General features: G+C 38.6%; 1 protein-coding gene across 1 annotated transcript; it reads right to left on the bottom strand.

The window, feature by feature from the left end:
• LOC135477069 (26S proteasome non-ATPase regulatory subunit 10-like) lies at nt 1–10,856 on the bottom strand. Its single transcript, XM_064757222.1, has 5 exons — nt 10,604–10,856; nt 8,387–8,485; nt 6,342–6,440; nt 5,163–5,261; nt 1–111 (listed from the first exon to the last, which is right to left on the bottom strand). Exons 1-5 carry the CDS (start codon nt 10,724–10,726, stop codon nt 1–3), a joined length of 531 nt encoding a protein of 176 aa, XP_064613292.1. The 5' UTR covers nt 10,727–10,856.
• Between the last annotated feature and the right edge of the window lie 15,501 nt (nt 10,857–26,357).

Here is a 26,357-nt window from a genome sequence, read left to right as displayed (position 1 = left end):
CTAACCTGCCGAGTTTTGTGCGTTGATATTGGCGCCCTGTTCTAACAGAAAAGGAACAATTTCTTCCACCACGTTGGACTGTCTAGCCAGGAGCAAAGCTGTGTTCCCATTCTGTAGAATGCATTGTGGCATAAAGGATGAAATCAGTTCACCGTAATCAGGTTAGAATGCTATAATAGTCACATCCCTCTTTGTTAGTATGTCATCATTTGCTTAATTTCGTGGGGTAAATCTGCGTATTTTAGCATGGACATATCGGAAATGTGACATTATTCTTCTCAATACTGGATACTGGCAGAGAAAGTGACTAAAGAAAGTGTTTGACCCAAAATTAATATGGCAAGCACTCAACAACCCTATGATTGACTTTAGCAGGAAATTTCTTTCTTCTCGGGTAATATTACTGGACAGGCTATCAAAAAATTTGAGGTATGCTGATATATTTATTTCATTTACAATTTTGCTATTTATTATATACTTTATATAACATTGTTAGAGCAAATTAAAGTTTGTCAATATATGCAATGTCGAATGTTGTTCGAAGTTTATGTGGAGGCGCACTACTTGTACACAAAGCTAGACATTTTCAAAAGTGTAAATACATAAATGTTTCAAAACATGTAAAACTTGACGTGCCCTCGCTGATATAGGTTCGTTCGTGTAGACTGTCGCGATTAAGAAAACTGTCCCATGTGTAAATGAGTCCCCTGCTTCATTTCAGGTTCATCACGATATGGCTGAAATATTGCCGATATGGCATTAAGCCATAATCACTCATTCATTCCTCCAATTTAGGTACTGCTGAATTAAAATTCAACTGTCAATGGTTCAAAAATTCAGCTGTAGCTGTTCCAACAATCCTGCTCTGGCTGTTTCAACAATCCTGCTCCAGCTGTTTCAACAATCCTGCTCTGGCTGTTCCAATAATCCTGCTCTAGGTGCTTAAACAATAGTTACATAGTTTATGAATGATCCATCAATGTCATTACCATGTGCCTATTTTTATGTACCTGCCAAGTTCAATTTAGAGAGGATAATTAAAATTCTGAACAAAGTCATGGATACACTAGATTTTCTCTGTGTGGTATTTAACACAAACAAAGAGACAATATGACCAAGAGAGTTATATAGCTCCCCAGGCGAAGGTACGGATGGTCTTTCTTGCCATATCTGCTGCTCAGGTCGGGGAGGGTGAACTCTGGGAAAGTTCGACACAAAGACATTTACATTCTTTTACAAAGGTCGGTTTTTCCTAATTTACAGATTATATATAATCAAGAATCGTGGGGTGTATATGTTACATAATTATACAAATGTGTTTGGATTTGACTACCGAAGTAAAAAATATTTTATACGCCCCGCTATTTGGCGGAGAGTGTTATGCTATAGCGATTTGTCCGTCTGATGATGATGTGTCGCGACTGAAAAAGATTTTGTTTTTTGATATGATTTTGTGTCCGGGCTATAGCTCCAACAGTTTTCCACACAGAGTTTTAATTTTTGGTGGATGGATAGATACAGAGATGACTATGTGACAGCAAACTCACAATAATTGTTAAACAAGACAAAATTGCTGAACCGAAGTTTACTTTTAGGGAGTGAAGCTTAAAATTATTCATGTTTAGCGGTCGTTAGGCACTAATGAATGCTATTCAGAAATATTCAGTCGACAGACGGGAAAGAACTTTTTTAGCAGTTAGCTATTCAACGGTGATAAGCCCTTATTTCTATAAATTCTATATTCGCCTATATCTCCATTAATACTACACCTACAGACATCATATTTGGTACAATAAGGACACTGACTGTGGGCTATCACGTCAAGCCAAAAATTCCTGATTCTGATAAAAGGGGGGTGTTTCTGTAATTAGCAGTCTAAATAACAGTCTGGCCCACACTTCCATAAATACTGCATCTACAGACATCATACTTGGCACATTCATTATTTAGTTATTTATTGATTTGATTGGTGTTTTACGCCGAGCTCAAGAATATTTCACTTATACGACAGCGGCCAGAATTATGGTGGGTGGAAACCGGGCAGAGCCCGGGGGAAACCCACGACCATCCGCAGGTTGCTGCCAGACCTTCCCACTTACGGCCGGAGAGGAAGCCAGCCTGAGCTGAACTTGAACTCACAGCGACCGTATTGGTGTGAAGCTCCTGGGTCATTACGCTGAGCTAGCGCGCTAACCGACTGAGCCAGGGAGGCCCCCTGGCACATTCATGACACCAAATGCGGAATATCACGTCATGCCAAAAATTCCTGATTCTGGCACCAGGGGGCGCTTCTGTGAATGTCTAGCCCATATCTTCATAACTACTACTCCTACAGACACCATACTTTCTACAGTAATGACACTTAATGCGGGCGATCACGCAATGTATAAAATTCCCGATGCTGAAGCCAGGCGCGCTTCTTGGATAGCAGTCTGAATAGCAGTCTGGCCCATATCTCCATAAATACTGCACCCACAAACATCATACTTTGTACAATAATGACACTTAATGCGGACTATCACATGATGCCAATGATTCACTATTCTGACATAAGGGGGCACTTCTCTGAATAGCTATCTGAATAGCAGTCTGGCCCATATCTCCATTAATACTGCACTTACAGACATCATATTTGGTACAATATTGACACCTAATGCGGACTATCACGTTATGCAAAAATTTCCTGCTCCACACACCAGGGGGCGCTTCGGTGAATAGCAGTCTGAATAGCAGCCTGGCCAATACCTCCATTAATACTACACCTACAGACTTACTTAATTATTAATGACACCTAATGTACAATAATGACACTTAACGTAGGCTGTCAATAATTGTCAATAATTTCTGATTCAAACACCAGGGGGCGACGAGGGATTACAGAATTTTTTTGAGTGGCTATACTGAACGTGAGATAAATATTAGGTATGGAAGATTTGTTCAAGAGTGATGAAGGCTGGGAGAAATAAACCAGGAAACCCTATGTCCACTGTCAGCCATTCAGCAATTTTGCCTCCTTCTAAGCTATTTAGAAAGGTATCTATTATTTTTTATTCTATAAAAAATGTATTTTAATTGAACATAATGTTACACATAGATACACACAGGATCTAAGTGGCTCTCCACGACACTTCAATCCAAAATATGAATCTTTAACGTCCGATGTTAGATGACGTCACTATAAATTGTTGACCAAGAAGTAAACTCAACTGATTACTGGCTATGACGAAAGGAACTAGCATACTCTAATGTGATGTCACACTAAAATGTTTACCGAATTATCAAGACATGAACACAACTAGAGGTCATTATTGTCTTTCAGAATATTTTTTTTATTATGATCAACGTTACAGATAAAATAGTATCTGTTTGGTTAGACGTCAGTATTCTCAGTAACTTCGGACGTCAATGAAGACAAACAGACTTTTTATATAAACTCTAAATTCTACTGTCAACTAGCTTTAACACCTTCACCAATAAGCTTTAGGATAATGTTCCATTGAAGTGTTTACAGAACTGTTAATGGATCTTTTAACCGGCGTTTATGCCTTAACCAATACGAAATGGCGTGATATGCTTTGACGTCAAATGACTGCTAACGTCAGATTGAGTTGATAACTAGGCTGTTAAGCGAACTATTTACTGGTTTTAAAGACTTAACCAATTCGAAAAGGACATGTTTTTATACAGGCACACACTGTTCATACTTGGTAATTAAACACTTAAGTTTAGCTCTCCATACGGTACAAAGGGGCACCAGATCTCAGACTTCATACATAAAACATCACTAAACAAGGCCTACAAGTCATTTATTTCCTACCAAAAAAAAACCCCGGAGTTATCTCCTTAATACATGAACACCTCATTTCCATCCCTACTAAACGGTGTCCAACGTATTTCTGCAAAAACTACTGTGTCAAGGTTATTCCATCCCACGTTTTCACTCCAAGTTATTTAAGTTTTACAGCGGGTATAATTCTCTTATAAGTAAATATGGACAGAGCGTCCAGAATCTCTGGCGCTCTGCTTTGTGACTGTGTCTCATTCCGCTTACCCCGCGGTTAGGTGCCGTATCTTCATCGTGTTGAATTTGTTCCGCGCTTTGGATATATTATGAAGTATTCTGACGGTTTTTGAGGTGGAAAATGTAAAACCGGTCTCAGCTGCACATTTGTCGATCTTATAAATACAAAGCTGCAGTTGACGATCGTTGTTATTCATGTTTTTTTTAACACGGCAGCACATTAGAAAATCAAAAACATACAAAGATCCCACTGTGCCAGATGCCAAAGTTTTGGTCTGAGCTATTTATTTTAATGCTAATCAGGGTTGGTGATAGTATGCTGCTCTGGGGTACACTCATTTCCTGCTAACGAGAGTGAAACAAAGAGGGCCCCACCCCTACCTTTTAATCATGGTCAGACAAAAATTCAGATAGACACAATGGTAAGCGGAATGTAAGACGCAGATCTGATAGATCTTTTAAGGTTCCACAATTCCGAGCCGTGTCGCACACCTTTTCAATGTTGAATAATAGTGAGAACATATGTTCATTATTAATAAAGGCATCACAAATAAAGGCTTCGAATCGAACATAGTAATCTGAACGACAGAACCAGCCAGGTCAAAACTATTGGAATAAACAACCACACAACTGAACGGCTGCACACACCAAGATTTAGCTGGTGGACTAAGGCTAGCCGTGGCCTGGCCCCTTTGCAGTGCTTTAATGTAACTGTATGTTACATGGGATGACGAAACAGCATTGTGAGAATTTCTAGACCACCACGTCTAATAAATTAACACCACTGCCTTTTTTCACTTCATTCTGCTTAAGCCATGGTGCTAAGGGGCGTGTGAATTGCTAGTATCTATGCATTGACATGAACAGTTACAACAAAACTCTGAGGTAAACTGACAAGAGACCGTATTTCATCTGTTATGTCTAACCAGTTGCCAGCTATCACACTGTCGTCGAGACTCTGGTTTTACTCTCTATGCTGTACGTCTTTAATAATATTAAATGAAAATAACACACAAACTATAACACATTACAAAAAGAAAGAAAGCAAAATTTGAAAAAAGAGAGAGAGTCATGGTTAACAGAGCAGAACAGAACAGAACATAAATTGTGTTAAAGCATTTTATAGTTCAGAACCACGTACCTGATCCTGTATGTTTATATCAGCGCCCTTCTCTACCAGTAAGCGAAGAACATCCATGCTAGCACGTGACAGTGCCAAGGGTAAAGCTGTTTGTCTTTCCTGTGTAAACACAATCAGGAATCGGTAAAACTGTTCTTACAAAAGCAGACTTGAATAGACCCTTAAAACTGAACTTATTTCACTTCCCCACAAGCTGCATGGTGTTTGTATTATAGTTGTGTGTCCAGTACACACAAGCATGGAGGCAAAGCGCCTGTCGTTGCCCTCTGCCACACCCTTTAACAGATATATGGTGATTTGTAAAATAATACATAGTCAGAAAGTCTTGCCGCACAGCAGTTGAAAACTCTATTTTATGTGTTTGAAAGTCGAAGGTGTATATAAAGGCAGGAGTCAAATCCCTTGATCGTGAGTTCTATATCTTGACGATGTTAATGCCCCAGATGAGGCGGATTTTGGCTTTTAGGTGTTCCAGGTTCAAAATATCAACGACTTGCAGTTTGGTACATTGCCAAATTTTAAACACAGAACTTCCGAAACCTAGTTTGAGTTGCCCTGGGAGCAGCGGAAATCATAAGCTCAGAGATTTCCCAAATAAAAATGCACTTAAGTGTATAAAATTTGGAGATTACCATTCCACAGCTTAGCATTTTTGGGCTGTCCAAAACTTCAGGAGGAAAAGCCTTCTCTCCGCACACTCAGAAGTGTAACAGACCGAGTATGCCAATTTATTAATTCTTCACAAGATCCTGATTTTAATAAATCCAATTGGAATATAACTATTAGAGGAAAGCCGTTGAATATTTGCCAGTACACACCACCTTTCAATTGGTATGCTCAGGGAAATATGTAAAGAAATACACATGTACCCAAACTGTGCATTGGGTTACTGATCAGATGGTTTTGTAGAGTTCGTCTCGACTAATAATTGTTGTTAGCCCACATGATGAGATCCTGTTTCATTATATTGAAACGACAAAAGTGAAATAAAGCCATTGAGCAACTTTAAGCTGTACACTGTCGGGAGCAAATTCGGCTATTTCGGTGGGTATAAAATCCTTCCTGCCCATGCTGTAAATCCTCGCCTTCCCGAGGGCCAGAAGAACCTAGTGCCGTGTTCACGTACACGAAAATAAGTCTGGTATGAGCATTACTAAAACATCGAAGACAACCACTTACTGTATTCTGTACGTTGACGTTGGCGCCCTGCTCCAGCAAAATACGAACAAAACACTCGTTAACACGGAATGCAGCCCGATGTAAGGGTGTCTCCCCATCCTGTTATGTATGATAAAAATGATTGAAATCAGTACACAGCAAATTATTGAAAGCCTCCTGCTAGCCTCGTAGAAGTCATACCTCACAGTGGAGTAAAACTGAATGATTGGTTTCGGCTTAATGCCACATTGGCAATGTTTCAGCCATGTTGTGACGAGAATGTTCGACCGAAAACAAATATAAAATGTTGTTATTTTCCATATAGGTTTATTTAGGGAAGATTTTGCCTTCCTGTCTAGGACTGTGTTTTCATGGATATCAATATGACTCGGTATCCGACAGAATATTATATCTTTATCTCTTTTAATTAGTTGGGTATGTAAGGCTAAAATTTTAAAAATCTTTTGCCCTATTGCCAAAAGGGAGGGGCGTGAATCACTACATATCATTGCGTTCTGGGTACGGCAGGAACAAACATGTGATCAGGCCAGAAGCATAGCCCTGACCCCAGCAGAGAAGATTGAAGAATATGGAAAACAAAGAAAAGAGACGCGCTGTTCTAAGACAGCCACGGAGGCAACCCTGTATCCATCCTTTGACCATGAGTATATAAAAATTTATAATCCGGGTAATTACCCTTCATAATCAGCAAAATGTTACTGAATTGTGAAAGGATTTGTTTTGGATTCATTGTGTTAGATGAAACATTAATTTAGGTTGTGGGAGAAGTCAGGGAGGAGACTTAAAAGTTACAAGTTATTCCTGCAAAAACTACTGTGTCAAGGTTATTCCATCCCACGCCTTCACTCCAAGTTATTTAAGTTTCACAGCGGGTATAATTCTCTTATAAGTAAATATGTACAGAGTGTCCAGAATCTCTGGCGCTTTGCTTTCTGACTGTGTCTCATCCCGCGGTTAGGTGGCGTATCTTCATCGTGTTGAATTTGTTCGGCGCTTTGGATATATTATGAAGTATTCTGACGGTTTTTGAGGTGGAAAATGTAAAACCGGTCTCAGCTGCACATTTGTCGATCTTATAAAGACAAAGCTGCAGTTGACGATCCTTGTTATTCATGTTTTTTTTAACACGGCATCACATTAGAAAATCAAAAACATACAAAGATCCCACTGTGCCAGATGCCAAAGTTTTGGTCTGAGCTATTTATTTTAATGCTGATCAGGGTTGGCGATAGTATGCTGCCCTGGGGTACACTTATTTCCTGCTAACGAGAGTGAAACAGAGAGGGCCCCACCCCTACCTTTTGTTCATGGTCAGACAAAAATTCAGATAGACACAATGGTAAGCGGAATGTAAGACGCAGATCTGATAGATCTTTTAAGGTTCCATAATTCCGAGCCGTTTCGCACACCTTTTCAATGTTGAATAATAGTGAGAACATATGTTCATTATTAATAAAGGCATCACAAATAAAGGCTTCGAATCGAACATAGTGATCTAAACGACAGAACCAGCCAGGTCAAAACTATTGGAATAAACAACCACACAACTGAACGGCTGCACACACCAAGATTTAGCTGGTGGACTAAGGCTAGCCGTGGCCTGGCCCCTTTGCAGTGCTTTAATGTAATTGTATGTTACATGGGATGACGAAACAGCATTGTGAGAATTTCTAGACCACCACGTCTAATAAATTAACACCACTGCCTTTTTTTACTTCATTCTGCTTAAGCCATGGTGCTAAAGGGCGTGTGAATTGCTAGTATTTATGCATTGACATGAACAGTTACAACAAAACTCTGAGGTAAACTGACAAGAGACCGTATTTCATCGGTTATGTCTAACCAGTTGCCAGCTATCACACTGTCGTCGAGACTCTGGTTTAACTCTATGCTGTACGTCTTTAATAATATTAAATGAAAATAGCACACAAACTATAACACATTACTAAAAGAAAGAAGCAAAATTTGAAAACAGAGAGTGAGTCATGGTTAACAGAGCAGAACATAAATTGTGTTAAAGCATTTCATAGTTCAGAACCACGTACCTGATCCTGTATGTTTATATCAGCGCCCTTCTCTACCAGTAAGCGAAGAACATCCATGCTACCACGTGACACTGCCAAGTGTAAAGCTGTTTGTCTTTCCTGTGTAAACACAATCAGGAATCGGTAAAACTGTTATTACAAAAGCAGACTTGAATAGACCCTTAAAACTGAACTTATTTCACTTCCCCACAAGCTGCATGGTGTTTGTATTATAGTTGTGTGTCCAGTACACACAAGCATGGAGGCAAAGCGCCTGTCGTTGCCCTCTGCCACACCCTTTAACAGATATATGGTGATTTGTATAATAATACTTAGTCAGAAAGTCTTGCCGCACAGCAGTTGAAAACTCTATTTTATGTGTGTGAACGTCGAACGTGTAAATAAAGGCAGGAGTCAAATCCCTTGATCGTGAGTTCTATATCTTGACGATGTTAATGCCCCAGATGAGGCGGATTTGGGCTTTTAGGTGTTCCAGGTTCAAAATATCAACCACTTTCAGTTTGGTACATTGCCAAATTTTAATCACATAACTTCCGAAACCTAGTTTGAGTTGCCTTGGGAGATGTGGAAATCATAAGCTCAGAGATTTCCCAAATAAAAATGCACTTAAGTGTATAAAATTTGGAGATTACCATTCCACAGCTTAGCATTTTTGGGCTGCCCAAAACTTCAGGAGGAAAAGCCTTCTCTCAGCACACTCAGAAGTGTAACAGACCGAGTATGCCAATTTGTTAATTCTTCACAAGGATTTGTGTCGAGTTTATTATGTTTACGTAGACGAAACATTAATTTGAGTTGTAGAACCCATGGAGGAGACTCAGCGTTACAAGTTATTGCTGCACAAAGTAGTTTGTCAAGGTTATTCCATCCCACGCCTTCACCCCAAGTTTCTTAAGTTTTTCATTGAGTATATTTCTCTTGTAAGCAAATATGGACTGAGTGTCCGGAATCTCTGGTGCTCTGCTTTATGACTTCATATCGCTTAGCCATATTCTTGAGTACTGCGTAAAACAATCAAATAAATAAATAAATAAACTCTGGCAAGGGGAGTATCTTCATCGTATTGAATTTGTTCGCCGCTTTGGATATATGAAGAATTTCAATGAAAGCCCAATTGAGATGCATTTTAATTACCGACAACGTATATTCAAGCATGGTGCACAGTTTGAATACTGATTTCACTCAGTCAACTAGAACACACTTTGTGTCTTTCCTTCAACACTGAAAATTGTTGACTGCTTTTGTTTGTATGATTTCGTCTTATTTTCCTACTTAATATACTTTCCTTGTTTCTTGCTACTTTGTGTTCAACGTCGTTTTGTGAATTGGCCTTGCAATTTATAACCCGTAAGGTTCTTTTTTGTTCACCGCTGGTATATGAATGTCTGTTTCGACGCACAGATTTGTACATTTAGATTTAGTACATTTAAGTATTTTAATGTGGGATTTTAACGACGCTCTATGTTATTCATGTGTTTAGCACTGTTGCACATGAGAAAATCATCAAAGAAAAAACCCACTGTGCCAGATGCCAAAGTTTTGGCTAAGCCTTTTTTTTTAATGCTCATAAGAAATCGTGATGGGGTCACATTATAACAATTTTGCAAATTTTGTTACCATTTTAAAATCATCAATTCTACAGCGACGCAGGAAGCTTCTTTCAAATGTAAAAACAAAGAACTGTTCACCAAAAACACATCAGATTTGCGCTTACGGTATAAGAGGCCAAGTTTTAACCTAAAAATGATGAGAAAACAAAGAGTCTGGAAGTAGTGTATTATTATGAAGAATGTAAGAGTAAAAGTTTTGATCTAGCCTAACATTTGTTAATATAGGGTATTGGTTCCTATGGACATATTTTCTCTTTCATACACTAGGCGCATTTTTAGTGCGGAGCCTAATGGGAATTTTAACAGGAAAATTAAGAAAAAAATATCTGCCTTAAATTACACTAAAACACTTTTCCATAGAGGTTATTTAGTTTTATCAAAGGCGGAAGTTTCATTTTTTTTAAAATTCAAAATTCTTACCTACAGTAACAACCAGACAGTTGTACACAGAGACATTTTGTTGTACCTGAATTATCCCATAGGCTCCACCTTAAAATCCGAATCATACTGGATTTATGCTGTAATTACATACATGGAATAAATAATTTGATTAAACAGTAGTATATACAGCTGCAGGTCAAATACATCCAATCAGGATCTAACCTACCGAGTTTTGTGCGTTGATATTGGCGCCCTGTTCTAACAGAAAATGAACAATTTCCTCCTCCACTTCGGACTGTATAGCCAGGAGCAAAGCTGTGTTCCCATTCTGTAGAATACATTGTAGCATAAAGGGTAAAATCAGTTCACCGTAATCAGGCTAGAATGTTATAATAGTCACATCACTCTTTGTTAGTATGTCATCATTTGCTTAATTTCGTGGGGTAAATCTGCGTATTTTAGCATGGACATATCGGAAATGTGACATTATTCTTCTCAATACTGAATACTGGCAGAGAAAGTGAGTAAAGAAAGTGTTTGACCCAAAGTTAATATGGCAAGCACGTAAGACCCCCTATGCCTGAGTTTAGCAGAAAATTTGAGGACTTCCCCGTTCTAACTCTCTGTGGATTTCAGGGTTTTTTCTGTGGGAGGCCTTGGTGACAAATGAAATAAAATAAATTTATGTGGCGTGACATGGTTGTCATCGCGGTGCCAAGACAAGTGGACATTCTCGGAAATTGTTCAGTTGTGTTATAGTGAAAATCATACCGCCAAAATACAGCTATCAGTCAACCATTACACTTGCATAACCCAAAATTGAATATTTTGTTGATGCTCACATTATATCTGTCACACTGATCCGTAGCTTGAAATACCATGTTTTTCGACTATTACAAAGACGCTAAATATGGCTTCATTGGTAATATTACTGGATAGGCTATCGAAAAATTTGAGGTATGCTGAGATATTTATTTAATTTACAATTTTGCTATATATTATATATTTTATATAACATTATTAGGGCAAATTAAAGTTTGTCCATATACGCAATGTCAGATGTTGTTCGAAGTTTATGTGGAGGCGCACTGCTTGTACACAAAGCTAGACATTTTCAAAAGCGTAAATATATAAATGTTTCAAAACATGTAAAACTTGACGTGCCCTCGCTGATATAGGTTCGTTCGTGTAGACTGTCACGATTAAGAAAACTGTCCCATATGTAAATGAGTCCCCTGCTTCATTTCAGGTTCATCACGATATGGCTGAAATATTGCCGATGTGGCGTTAAGCCATAATCACTCATTCATTCATTTCAGGTATTGCTGAATTAAAATTCAAATTTCATTGGTTCAAAAATCCAGCTGTAGCTGTTCCAACAATCCTGCTCTAGCTGTTTCAACAATCCTGGTCCAGCTGTTTCAACAATCCTGCTCTGGCTGTTCCAACAATCCTGCTCTAGGTGCTTAAACAATAGTTACATAGTTTATGAATGATCCATCAATGTCATTACCATGTGCCTATTTTTATGTACCTGCCAAGTTCAATTTAGAGAGGATAATTAAAATTCTGAACAAAATCATGGATACACTAGATTTTCTCTGTGTGGGATTTAACACAAAACAAAGAGACAATATGACCAAGAGAGTTATATAGCTCGCCAGGCGAAGGTACCGATGGCCTTTCTTGCCATATCTGCTGCTCATGTCGGGGAGTGTGAACTCTGGGAAGGTTCGACACAAAGACATTTACATTCTTTTACAAAGGTCGGTTTTTCCTAATTTACTGATTATATATAATTAAGAATCGTGGGGTGTATATGCTACATAATTATACAAATGTATAAGTGTTTGGATTTGACTACCGAAGTAAAAACTATTTTATACGCCCCGCCATTAGGCGAAGAGTGTTATACTATAGCGATTTTGTCCGTCTGATGATGATGTGTCGCGACTCATTTTGATTTTGTGTCCGGGCTATAGCCCCAACAGTTTTCCACACAGAGTTTTAATTTTTGGTGGATAGATAGACACAGAGATGACTATGTGTCGTGATTCACACTTGTCTATTTTCGCGGTTGTCATGGTAACCAAGTTACCATTTTCCTTATATGTACTATGTAGATAGATATGATTTCGTGTCCGGGCTATAACTCCAACAGTTTTCCACACAGGGTTTAAACTTTTGGTGAATACACACATACACAGATGACGATGTGCCGCGACTCACATTTTATGCATTTCCGCAGTTGTCATGGTTACCAGATTGCCATTTCTCTATGTACACTATACAAATAGATATGATTCCGTGCCCAGGCTATAACTCCAACACATTTCCACATAGAGTTTTAACTTTTGGTGGCTACATAGATACACAGATGACGATGTGTCGCGACTCACATTGGTTTATTATCGATGTTGTCATACACGAGTAGTGTAACTTCGAAAAAAGACTTCATTGTGACTCATTATTTCGGCATTTTATTTAGCCATTATCAGGAGAGATTGTGACTCAATATTTCGGCATTTTATTTAGCCATCATCAGGAGAGATTGTGACTCAATATGTCGGTATTTTATTTAGCCATCATCAGGAGAATCTCTCCTAATGATGGCTAAATAAAATGCCGAACAATTGATACTTGTTTATTAAAACTCATCAGTTGCACTACAGGCTGTTGTCATGGTAACTAGATAGTCATTTTCATTACATAATACTATATAAATAGATTTGATTCTCCAACTGTTTCTGCATAAGGTTTGGATTTTAGGTGGACACCTTTGTCCACTTGCGATGAAGATTCCCCTCAGTAGTGATACTCACCAAAATGCTGCTTGTGTTATTTTATACATTTCAAACAAATGCATTTGATGGGGCGTATATTGTGTTCACCCGAACTTCCGTTTGCTAAGGTTATGTAAAGGAAGCGGCTTCCCAGTGCTTATACTAGTAGTAACTAGCGGGAATTTCCGTTTAGCTCCAGTTGCTAGGGCGCTGGATTTCGGCTGCAGAGACCCGAGTTCGCATCCTTGTGTGATTCACGTGATGTAATCCTTCAACCATTACAGTTACATCATTTGGCAGTTTAACGGATTTCCCCTTCTGGGCTACCGTATTATCATGCCAGTGTTATAATGAGTCAGTCTTTGCTTATTGATCGGGCGTTACTGTACTACATGTAGGTCAGGACTGAGCGACTTTACCGAGTCGTAATGTTAGACTTCCCTCGCTCTATCTTATACAAATACCCGGACGTAACGATTACATGTATACTGTATGCAAAGTTGTTCCTGCAAGTATGTATATGTGTACACTGCTGTAACACTTAGCTGTCGGTATGTTTACAGTGTGACAGGCTTGAGCCAGACATTTAGTGTGTCAGTCATGCTTGCTTAGGCAAGTTGTGTTAAGACCATACTGCATAAGGAACACCCTGTATCACTTCGACTTTTTATCCGCCATGTTTGCTGTCCTCCCTCTATCATAAAAAGGTTATCTTCCTCTGCATTTGTGACAATAAGTTTACAGACGCCTCTGACCTACGTCGAAGGCCGCCTGTCTCTAGTCATCTAGTTAGTCTATCAAAGAGTGGATACATTTTAAAAAATATTCCCAAGACACCCTTGTCCTTGCAGTATTTGATTTATTTTATTTGAATGGTGTTTTCATGCCGTACTCAAGAATATTTCACTTATACGACGACGGCCAGCATTATGGTGGAAGGAAACTCCTTGCAGTAAGTTGTACAGGATAAGTCATGGTAATAATGATGGTGTAAGGTGCTACGTCTAAGCATAAATACGACCAGTCAGAATAAAACCCTAACTGAGGAAAATTGACAATACGCCGGATTTCACGGGTTATTCCTTTCGCCTGCTACCACTGCCATTACTGTTCTGGGTTTACCTTCGTCTTTTATAGGACAGTCTACTTCATACGGATCCAAATGAATGAACACATGATTTTGGTTTACGGTTTAACATCGGTAATATTGCATTCACTTCGTACGGCATGTTTAAATCACGAAGCAGTACATTCAAAAGAATTTTACACTAGTACTGTGAAAGATAAGGCCCCTTACCCATAGAACTGCACACTGAAACAATGTTGGTTTTGTGCAGCACCGATAGATCTTCACTCAAGGACTGTGTTAGTCAGAGTACCGATTAACACAGGTCACTCTGGTACTGTATTATTCAGAATGGTATGTCATACCGACAGGACCCCCACCACAGCACTGCGTCAGACGACGTTTGTCTTGCTCCCTTTTTGCGAGATAAAGCAAACAAGAAACTCACCCGACTGCGCGAGTTAACATCAGCGCCTTCCAGCACAAGATCTTTAAGCTTTTGGAGATCCCCATTCTGAGCAGCCACGATTAGACATTCAGAATTCCATCTGCGTGTAGACCTAGCCGTCGCCATCTTAGTCGAATCTAAACTAAAGAGTTGAATATGAAAGTCACAGTAAAGGAGAAATACCTCACAAGCTATAAATAGACATGAACTCACCTTATCTTGGTTATGGTTGGTCGACAAGAGCACACCATTATATTTATGAATCGTGTGAGAGGGAAGTCAAGTCTTCGAGTTAGTACTTAGCCCCAAAATAATTACGTAATAGTACATTGAAGTATAAGTCTGCTGATGTTATACTTTAACTTTGAACAACTGCCTTGGCTGCTGAATTTGGCTAAAATTTAACTACAAATTGTGAGTTAATACCAGTATTAGCTAAGACACTTTTGAACAACTGGGCCCTGGTGGTGAAGTGGTTGGCGTGCAAGGGCAGCGATATGACTCACGAACCTCTACGGTAACTTAGTGGGTAGTGTCAGCCTTGAAGTGGGGAGAATCTGGTCGCCGCGACCAGATAAATGCTGGTCACTCACTGACTGACCAAGAAAAAATTGGTCAGAATTATCTGGTCAAAAGAAAAAACCTGGTTATACGACCTGGAAACATAATTGTTTGTGCTACTAGTATCTGTGACCATTTTTTTTTCTGCATGACCATGTCCTCATATATCAGACGGACCAAGTTATTTGTGACCAGTTCGGTCAAAACATTTTTGGTCGAAACAGACCACAAAATAAATTTAGTCGATTCGAAAAACTGCGGAAGGTCGTGGGTTCCCCCTGGGACCTGTCCGATTTCTATCCTTAATAATGGCTGCCAACATTATAAATATTTATCAGTACTCCTTAAAACACTAACCAAATAAATAAAATGAACATCAAGACAACAGATTGTGCAGTATTAGAATATATATTCTGCACGTATATATGTATTAGGTGTGTTTACATTGTACCTTCTTGCCCTTTTGTTTTTCACTGAGTTTTATTCAGTGTGAAGGGAATTTGGTCGTCGTGGCCAAAATAAAAGTTGGCCGCCCACTGACTGACCAAGAAAATCTTGGTCAAAATCATGTTGTCAAAAGGAAAAAGCTGGTTCCTCAACCGTTGACCATAATTGTTTGGGTCACTAGTATTTGCGACCAAATTTAACATAGCAACAAAATCCAGTCTGTGAAACTGAATTATAGAAGCAAGCAGCCTATTGCTGGTCTGTTAACGTACCACCATGCTAACAGTGCTTTGATCTTTGATTTGTTTTAATTCTAGCCCTTTGTCGACGTCCAGTAACGAAAGGCATTCAGCATAAAGACCTAATCATGTGTAAGGCTTGGATTTAATATTCTACGTCTTTTAAGGTTAAAATACATTGACTTCAATATATATTCTTTTCCGTAGGGCGAAGACAAGAGTAACAGTACAAGAGAAACAAAATAAATAAATTCACCAATAATTTATTGTGAAGTTATTTTCAAATTTTGTAGTTTCATTAATTGGAGACCACGGTCAGTACTGTACATATATTAACATATATGTATATCTAAATGTAATATCGTTACTTAAGTACAAAATAATGCACTATGTGCGAATATTGTGTCATTTACATGTAGGCCTCTGTATCTATATTGTGTAATTAAATACAGTACGCGTATTCTCCACTATTTAATGCTTGCAGAAATGATTAAGGAAATGATTAAGACGTGTAGTTATCGTAATTATGTTTAGTGTTGTAACTTGAAGTATTCTACGGTGAATACTTAGGTTGCATCTTAGATGTATTTAGAAATACAAGAAAAAAATACACAGTGCAACCCTCTAACACTACACAAAGTCACCCTGCCAGAACGGCTGTGCTCTTTGGGTCCTGATTTCAGATCTTGCTTTGGCAAGGTTTTACACTAGGTCATCTGAGACAGTCTACAGTATGACAGGCTCCATATCTATATGTACAAACTCGAGTCCCGGTTACGTCAATCGTAGATTTACCAACATTCCACTTTAGGCAACAATGGCCACCATTTGCAAAACCGAAGCAAAATCAGTGGATCGCTTTATGTTTTATTTCCAATCTTCTATCATATTGTGGCATATTTTGTATGTCGGTGTAACTATGACGCTCTAAACGGACGTTATGTGCCTGGATGTATGAGCAAGAGGTCATCCGAATGCGTTCAGAAGATTATTAAATGGTAAGCACCATATACAAAGTTTTCGCATCGTTGTTGTTCTTGTAACATTAATTTTTGTCATATTACTAATAGGCCTACCGGGTCATGGGGTATTATATGTTCACAAAGAAAATTATAGTCATTGTTTTTTACTACCTCACAGGCAAACATAGAAAGAAAATAAACATCATGCCAAACTCCTTGCGGTGTCAGCATACATGCAAACACATACCATTTCCTCTGCAAGTCAAAGTTGATTTCTAGTCCCATGTGTTAGTTCGAATCATAGTTGTATATTCTATACAACTATATATACTATGATATATACCAGATAAGTACTAACAGTAACAACTTCCATGGAGGCTGGTTTTTAACGAAGCCAGCGTTTATAATGCTTGAGAGTGTGGCCCTGTGAGGAGTTTATCATCCAACATTTATTTCCTCATCCCCCCCCCCCCGCCCCACCATTTCCTATAAAATTATTATCACTCTTATTTTTAAATCGAAAACCGTAATGGACCAGGGAGTCACTTTTCTTATATATAAAACTGACCACAGAATACCATCAAAGATGTTAATGAATGATTGCAAGATTAGGCGCAAAAGAAACTAACAACTTGTGCTTGAAAACAACTTCATATATTTTGGGTATGAATTTCAAATTTCACTCAACCTAAAAGGCGGCCAAATTCTCACAAGATCAAAATATTTTGCCAGTTTTAAGAACTATGTTGAACCCCATGTTAATCAATAATCCCCTTCTCGATGCTCATTGTGAAAAGATTGATCTTCAAAGAATTGACACCATTCTACCACGTGATAGCAAGCGCAGCTATAGAATTCACGAGATTTTGATGTACACGCCCCATTTCATCCTGCAAAGTATACCATGATACAGACTCACTGTGCAGAACTTTTTCTTCATTTTCAACGTAAATTCCTATCCTGTTATAGATATGCCTATTAATAAATATTATAAATATACAGCTAAAAGTGTTACACATTTTCTGAATATTTCTGAAAACTTCTGAATTCAGATCACGGACTTTCCTCTTTGCCGATCAAAAGAGATAAGATTTAATTATTATCATTTGTCATAGTGAGAAAAGCGACAATTTTTTTAAGATTACCTTTCATAGAGCTTGTCAGTCAGATACTGTCTCGAAATTGAGACATTTTGTCTTGTCCAAGAGAAGTAACAAAAAGTTAAAACATTAAGACATTTTCCCATGCTCGAAACAACAAAGTTTTTAAAAATAATTAAAAAATAATTAAATCTAAGAAAAATAATTAAATCTAAGAAAGTTATTATCGCTGAAATGGCATCTTTCTTGAAATTTAAACCTTTCCAGTGTCTACTGACGAAATGTTGCAATTCCCAAGAGTTTGCCAAGAGTTGGAGGATGAAAAAAAGTTACAAATGTTACATTTGTAACTTTTTGTGTTCCACAGTAACCGGCAGCTGAATTGATGTTGTGGCTAGCCATTTTTTGGAATTACCAGAAACCACCGAGCTCTAAAAGTACAGCACTTGCCATGCAGAGAAGACCAGATGAGGGTACGCGTATTTGTTACTTGATGACTCCTTACATTATGGCACATTCATGATGTAGCAACAAAAAGGACGGGTTGTAAAATACTTAGCGTCACACATAAGAATAAAACAACAAGCATAATACTTACTATTTTTGGAATAATGAATTATAGAATTTCTGTCTATTGCGGTGCTTGTCTGCTTTCCTCATTGATAATGCAGTAACATAGCATTCGGTATCAATGAAATAAATAAAGACGTCTCTTTAGCTTTTTGTTAATGCTGATTTTTTTTTCTTTTTCAGAACGGAAGGCCATGGAGGAAAGCTGTTCAGTATACAGATACATTCTGGATGTGTTTGGGGATGAAGGGCACAAAAGATAGTAAGAAATGCAGTTATACACGGAACTCGGTTGTTTTCGATCAAATAGACAGGCCACAAAAGAAACGTGTTCATGCAGACACAAAAGCGGTGTGTGGCTGCCCACGTTTGTAGAAAGCAGTGTACACAGTCTTAAGACTGCATTCTGTTCGTATTGTACAGTACATAGTGTGGATGTTGCACAGTTTCAAACTATGAACTTTATCCAGATGACGTTCCTTGGACTACTGTGCATAAAGCCCCATGTCATATTTATATATCATAGGAGAGGTCCCCCAAAATCTGTTTCATATATATGGGTTCTGGTCATGCGTGATGTACACACAGAAGCGGTCTTCCTAAATCTGATGTATACATTCTAGTGTTCTACCCATGCCTGATGTACACACAGGAGCGGTCTCCCTAAATCTTATGTATACATATTAGTGTTCTACCCATACCTGATGCATACACAGGAATGGTGCCTCTAAATCGGATGTACACATATTTGTGTTTTACCCATGCGTGATGTATACATACACGTGTGTTCTTTCAATAATAATCCGTGGCCAAGGGGATAAGCACGCCAGTGCGGCGTAAAGACACGGGAGCCTCTCCAACCGTACGAGTGAAGGACTGGCAGCAACGTGCGGGTGGTGGTGGGTTTCTCTCGAGCTCTGTCCGGTTTCCTCCCACCGTAATGTTAGTCGCCGACGTATAAGTGAAATATTCTTGAGTACGGGGCAAAACACCAGTTAAATAAATAAATCAATTTTAACAGCACAGGTTTCCATAATGCTGAAAATATGAAATAGCCGGCCTCCTCAAAGTTGTTAAAATAATACACCATAATAATACAAAATGAACAAAAACGAAAGTTTTAGTTTTACGGAATCTTAAAACAACTTACAAAGAGTTTGTAATGCTGATAAAATAAGGCGTGCGGCATGTCCCTTTGGGTTAAAATAGTTATGCTAGCAATCCACATAATGCTGAAGACAATTTAGTAGATCTCTCCGATGCTGAAAATATAATAGATGCTTTTTCAGATGCTTATATAATGTACCGACACGATGTTTCTTAGACTGAAATAATGATTTATACGATTAAAAATTAGTACCGGTAGTTAGGTTAGGGGATATTATATAGCCACGAAATGAAAGTTTGGGATAATTCATGACATTCACAATACCCTTTGTATCAATATCTTTCTTAATGGCAATGAAAAGGGTTACAAGAGAAATTCCTGTTATATATATATATATATATATATATAGATAGATAGGTAGATAGGTAGATAGATAGATATAGATACATATATATTTTCATTCACTTAATGTCAAATGATAAAAACTGCTTTCAGAATGCCACGATGGCTCATCCCAAACTGAGATGTTAAAGAACCATTTTAGCCCAGATAGTTCTACTGTTGAATGAAATGGTTTCCTGCCCAGCACAACTTCCATTCATTCATATACCATGCATGAATTTTCTCACATCTTCATATAATCCTACTAATATCGAGTGTTTACAGAAACAAAATTTTTGACCAAGCTCATTCACGCAGATGACGTGGTCTTCTGAGCAGGAGACGTCATTTGGAGTTTTGTGAAGTCATAGTAGCGTTCGGAAATGACCGAACATTTTGTTTTTTGCACTGAACTGTACTACATGGCCTTTGAATTACCCAAGAAGTTTTAACATATCTGTATGTGATAACCGTATGTTTATACTATGTGCCCATGTCGCATACCAGTATGTGCCCAGCAGAATCGCTCTTTAACTCATTTGTCAGCATATATAAGAAGTAACAACTACACATTTTTATGTGTCATGCACTTTATCGACTTGATTTAATGTCTCTAGTTATGTTAACAATCACATGTACATCTGATAATCGAATCTTAATCTGTGGATTCAGTGAGTTACTTTAGGTCACTTACGGCACTCCAAGCCTAGCCTAGCATTATACACAGTGGAAGCTTTACCATGTCTAGGAAACGGTAAAGTAAATAAAATAAAACGTGAATAACCTATAATTTCTGCGGGACGTGACAGTTTGGACTGGTTTGTGATATTTATATTGGCATTCCGTTAAGACTTACGGTTTTCTCGTTATGCAACATAGTACCGATTTTCAAATCCAGAGAATTGAATAGTTTGCAGCCTGTTTCTGTCGTCAATAGAGGAAGTGGTATTTCGTCTGACAGTTTACAGCTTAGTGTCGTTTATTGATATTTTACAGCTTAATACTGATATTACGTTACAATTTATCATGTTTGACAAAATATATTTAAGATACATAATATTAAGCTTTCAGAGTTCAAAGATGGGCATCACCTTTCTGTACGATGGGATCTGGCAGTTTGTGGTATTTTACAAATGAAAACTGTTTTTTAACTTTTCTATGTCATTTTACGATTACGCACGTGTGTAAATCGGCATCTTGTGCAGGCAACCAAAGATCAGTGTATATGTTTCAAACATTTATTAGATGACAAATAAACTGGTTATTTTACACAATGTACAACATTCATCGGGATGTGAGGTCATACTTCCTGAGGCTCGCGGCTACACCAACATATAATGTTCATTGCTATTGTTCAGGAGTCAAGGCGCTGAGGCTTGTGAAGCCAGGCCGCAAGTCGGTGGTACCACTGAACTGTCACCTACGCTGTCTACAATGGCGCGCGGCTGCAGGGAGCAAACAACTGTTATACGAGAGTGAGAGCAAACAGGTTATGTTGTCTCCGAGCAGTCACATGATTCGTCACTTGATTTTCGGGGGAAAGAGAAATACATAAATACCCCCCCCCCCCTCTCCCCACTTAATGAATGCACATGTTGTGCTGAGTATCTGCAATCACCTTCAGAGAAGTGCGATATAGTATGGCAGTCAGAAATCCATCTGACCAGTTTATCTTGATCAGGCAATGTACCGCTTTCGCTTTACCAGCCGAACTCTCACCTAGGTCAGATGAATGTCCATCCATAGCAGGACTGTGTATCCCTAACAAACAAGGTAAATATTTGAATTTTGTCAGAAAATATTTTCTGGTCAGTACCTTTCATCCAATAGGCAAAAACAAAGAATCGTTTCATTTAGCACCAGACATGGTTTTAGAAAATTTACAGGATATATAGCGCTGCCTGTTCAACACAAAGAAATTGAGACACCTTGTGTGAACGGATCTGTTTTGGAAACTTTTAATTTGAGGGAATAGTGTTGGCTATTCTCAAACCAGGTAATGTCTGACAACGACAAGTGAACTGATAGATCAAACTTACAACTTAAAGGCGTGAATTCACCGCAGCGTAAAAAAGTCAAATAAGGACTTATCTTAAAGAGTAAGTCCAAGAAAGGGCCGAAAACTTCATGTAAACAGAGCATATACGTTACAAAATGTCAAACTGGATAACTGGTTGCCTGAGTAGCTGGGGTGTGTGTAACTATTTTGCATCCCTAAGCAACAGCATCAAACAAGGATGATTATTTCCTGCCTCATTTAGAAAAAGGATTTCCCAAGCCAGCATGCACATAAGCCATGCGAATACTGTGCCAGTAAAATGTACTTCAATGGTATACTTTTTAGAAGACAAGCCCAAGAACTTAGGTTGACCGTCAAAATCTGGACCTTTCCATGCCGGCTGCTGGGAGGGGTGCCTAGCAACGCCAAGGGGACGTCAGTCACGGCCTCATCCCCTGCCTCCTTGTGTCCTCTCGCCCAGAATTTCACACTTTCATCATTAAAACTCATACCCGCCCAAAGCTTAGACAATTTCCATCATTTTGATACCAAGCAAGCATCTGTACACCAAAAACGGTAGGCTGGCAGCAAAAAAAGACTTTACACTCTAAAATACACAGAACTACAATTGTCCCTACCGAAAAACGGAAGTTGTAATGGGGGTCTGTGTCCAATTTCTGTGAACATACTAACGAGACAAGACGTACCTATACTTTCACCACAATGGAACGAGTCAAGTAAGTACCTTTTGCCCATTGCGAAGCCATATTTAATCTGTGGTTCACCACAATTATATCGAGAGCATTTATGCACTTGGCGTTAAAGTGAAAAACCGCATCTAACTGATGTTTATGTTCACTGAAAGACTACCATTCAAAGCCTCTTAATCTGGCTTTAAATATTCTTTTTGATGTTTTTCAGCCCAGTTAAAGTTTAGTGAAACGTCGTCTTGACACAACTTCAGCACATCTCCATTATCCACAGCACAGACATCACGTCTGCTCTAGTTCTCTAACGTCGATGGTATTTTCCGTATAATAATTAAATCAGTAGTAAGTGATAAATATAACTTTCTCGGAAAATGTATATACTGGAAGAATATTTCTTCCACTGTTTGCACTATTGATACAGTAGGCCTACTTTATTATTTACAAATACTATCAGCGACCCTGATTAAACAGCCTAGCTGCAGATGCGCGGCCGGGGTATTCCTGATTCAGTCGGGAACTCCCAGAGGGTTTATGATGATGGTTTTAACCCCTAATAAATGTTTACAAAATTCCTAAAAAATTGTTGTACAACTAGATCCATGCTCAGTTCTGAAACAAATGACAATAAATCTAAGCAACACTGAGCCTGGTCTAGGCATTCCACCTTCGCTGCATTTTATGCTTCAATTTGTAGCGGTGGATTCTAAGATAAAAGTAGTGCTGACCCAGCCATCGCGGACGTCAGAGAAAGTACCTCGGCTTGAACACGGAGTTTCAATAATTTTACTGTATTTTATAAAGAAAAACAGAAAAAGCATCTCTTGTATGTGAGAAATAGAAGCAAAATTTAATTTATTTAGTTGCAATAAATTCTGAGAAAAAATATATCTACCATAAGATTAATTAATTTTAAGCCTTGTCCGGTTAGAGGCTGTCTTTTCAATCCTATAAAAGTTCTTCATCCCTAATAAATTTTGCACTGACTCTGATATTTGTTATTATAAAAATGCTGACTAAACGCTAAAATGAACGATAGAAGTTCGCATCTTTTTTCCCCTTTGGACACCTGTTTCGTGTGAGTGAAGATATAGGCCGTGTAGTACTAAATGTAAATGAAAATACGAACTAATTGTTAATTATTATCACGGAGCCGCTGTCCATAAATCGCTATGTGGGGAGCTAGCGGGGAAGTGACTCAGTGATCACAAAAATAAATCCAGAAGATAGTGTTATAACGTAACAACAACTATGCACAATTTGTTAATGGTCGGAACATCCAATATAACCGATTAAATGACATGAGATAGTCTCCTTAATGCCTACCAGAACACACTCTGGATTTGCAGTGTAGGAGTACACAAACCTACTAATGTGACAGTAATTTCTTATCTGCCTTGCCAAGTTAAAGTAAGGCCTTTTATACTAAATCAAACGTCTATTTAGAACCTGTTCTCTCACTCACTTGACAAGTACCTGACACGCTCTGACTTGCTAGACAGGCAGGTGAAAGGAAGTTACGGGATTAGTTATAAAAACGTCTGCCGGCACAAGATGTGAGATTATTGAACAATAGGTCTACTTGTCAAAGCCAAATCATGTGCATGGCCTGACTCATCGGCAGACCTATCAGTGGGCTGACACACAATCACCAGGTTATTGCAAGGTACATAGTAAATACAGTGTCGCCATTAATTCCACTCTGGTGAAAATATGCTTAGACGCAACATGTGACAACTTCACCGAAATCGTACGAGCATCTTACATTTGGCCGTCTATCATTAACTCGTCATGATATACGTAATATGTAGCGATATTATAAAGCTAAAACTTACATTTGTAATGTATTGATTATTTACTGGGTTGGTGGGTGCTCCCTGGCTGAGGATCAGTGACCCAGGAACCTCTCACCAGTGCGGTCGCTGTAGGTACAAGCCCAGCTGGCTTCCTCTCCGGTCATTCAACAGCCTGCGGATAGTCATGGGTTTTCCCTGGGCTCAGTCCGGTTTCCTTTCACCATATTGCTAACCCCCGTAGTATAAGTGAAATATGGTTGAGTATGGCGTAAAATCAATCAAATAAATAAATAAATATTAGATTGGTGTTTAAAGCTCTGCTCAAGAATTTTCCACTCTGCAGTGTCTAATACAGACAAATATATTTCATTTTGTCTTGAGTAGGCAATCCTTATTCCATTTCATGGCATACATCGATAACACTGATACAGAGTAGCTTCAGTGTATGCTTTGAGCTTTAAGACGCACTTTTGTCATACAACAGGAAAAGAGAAGTAAAACAAAAAACCGAAAAAGAAGGTGGCCTGACGATGGTGTCAACAGCTGTCAATCACAGCAATAGTCAGTTTCGCTTCTTGAGGTGCACAGTTTCATGCAAAGGGACCGACTCTTCTCCTTATTATACCAGGTCTTTGGCCTTTTGTCACTTTACCTCGCTCAGGGTTTTGCTCTGACCGCTGATGTTTTCATAGGAAACTTTGTATACAGGAAAGTTTTAAAGTTCTAAATTATTTCTCAAAAAAATATAAACCTATAAAATAAAATATAAATCCTTAGGTGAATTATTACATTAAACCAACAAAAAACAGGTTCTTTCTGTCTGAAAATTGTCCCCTTGTTTCCAGGTGATTATAAAACGGTTTTGTATTCCCATTGTTAATTATGAGTCTATATCTAACATCGCATTACAACGCCGGCAGTTCACGTGACATTGACATTAGTCTATATCTAACAAGGGCATTACAACGCTGGTAGTTCACGTGACATTGACATTACTTTTATCTCCGTCTATTGCGAGAATTAGCCATGTTGTCCAAATTTGTGTACATGACAGACAATGTACGTATACATGGCTGGTTACATGGCATTCTCACATTGTGTACGTATACATTGCTGGTTACATGGCATTCTCACGCTGTGTACGTATACATTGCTGGTTACATGGCATTCTCACATTGTGTTCGTATACATTGCTGGTTACATGGCATTCTCACATTGTGTACGTATACATTGCTGGTTACATGGCATTCTCACATTGTGTTCGTATACATTGCTGGTTACATGGCATTCTCACATTGTGTACGTATACATTGCTGGTTACATGGCATTCTCACATTGTGTACGTATACATTGCTGGTTACATGGCATTCTCACATTGTGTACGTATACATTGCTGGTTACATGGCATTCTCACATTGTGTTCGTATACATTGCTGGTTACATGGCATTCTCACATTGTGTACGTATACATTGCTGGTTACATGGCATTCTCACATTGTGTACGTATACATTGCTGGTTACATGGCATTCTTACATTGTGTACATGTACATGGCTGGTTACATAGCCTTCTCACATTGTGTACATGTGCATGGCTAGTTACATGGCATTCTCACATTGTGTACGTATACATGGCTGATTACATAGCATTATCACGTTGTGTACGTATAAATGGCTGGTTACATGGCATTCTCACATTGTGTACGTACACATGGCTGATTACATAGCCTTCTCACCTTGTGTTCGTGTACATGGCTGGTTACATGGCATTCTCACATTGTGTACGTATACATGGCTGGTTACATGGCATTCTCA

This window comes from Liolophura sinensis, chromosome 10 (assembly GCF_032854445.1).
Source record: "Liolophura sinensis isolate JHLJ2023 chromosome 10, CUHK_Ljap_v2, whole genome shotgun sequence".
Taxonomy (NCBI): Eukaryota; Metazoa; Mollusca; class Polyplacophora; order Chitonida; family Chitonidae; genus Liolophura; species Liolophura sinensis.
This window is presented reverse-complemented; position numbering and strand designations above follow the sequence as displayed.

What these genes read in the sequence shown, in the direction of transcription:
- LOC135477069 (XM_064757222.1), bottom strand. Translation starts at nt 10,726, where the DNA reads ATGCTACAATGTATTCTACAGAATGGGAACACAGCTTTGCTCCTGGCT. An exon ending in ATATCAACGCACAAAACTCG is followed by an intron (nt 8,486 to 10,603) that starts GTAGGTTAGATC and finishes GTGTTTACACAG; the next exon opens with GAAAGACAAACAGCTTTACA. An exon ending in ATATAAACATACAGGATCAG is followed by an intron (nt 6,441 to 8,386) that starts GTACGTGGTTCT and finishes CATACATAACAG; the next exon opens with GATGGGGAGACACCCTTACA.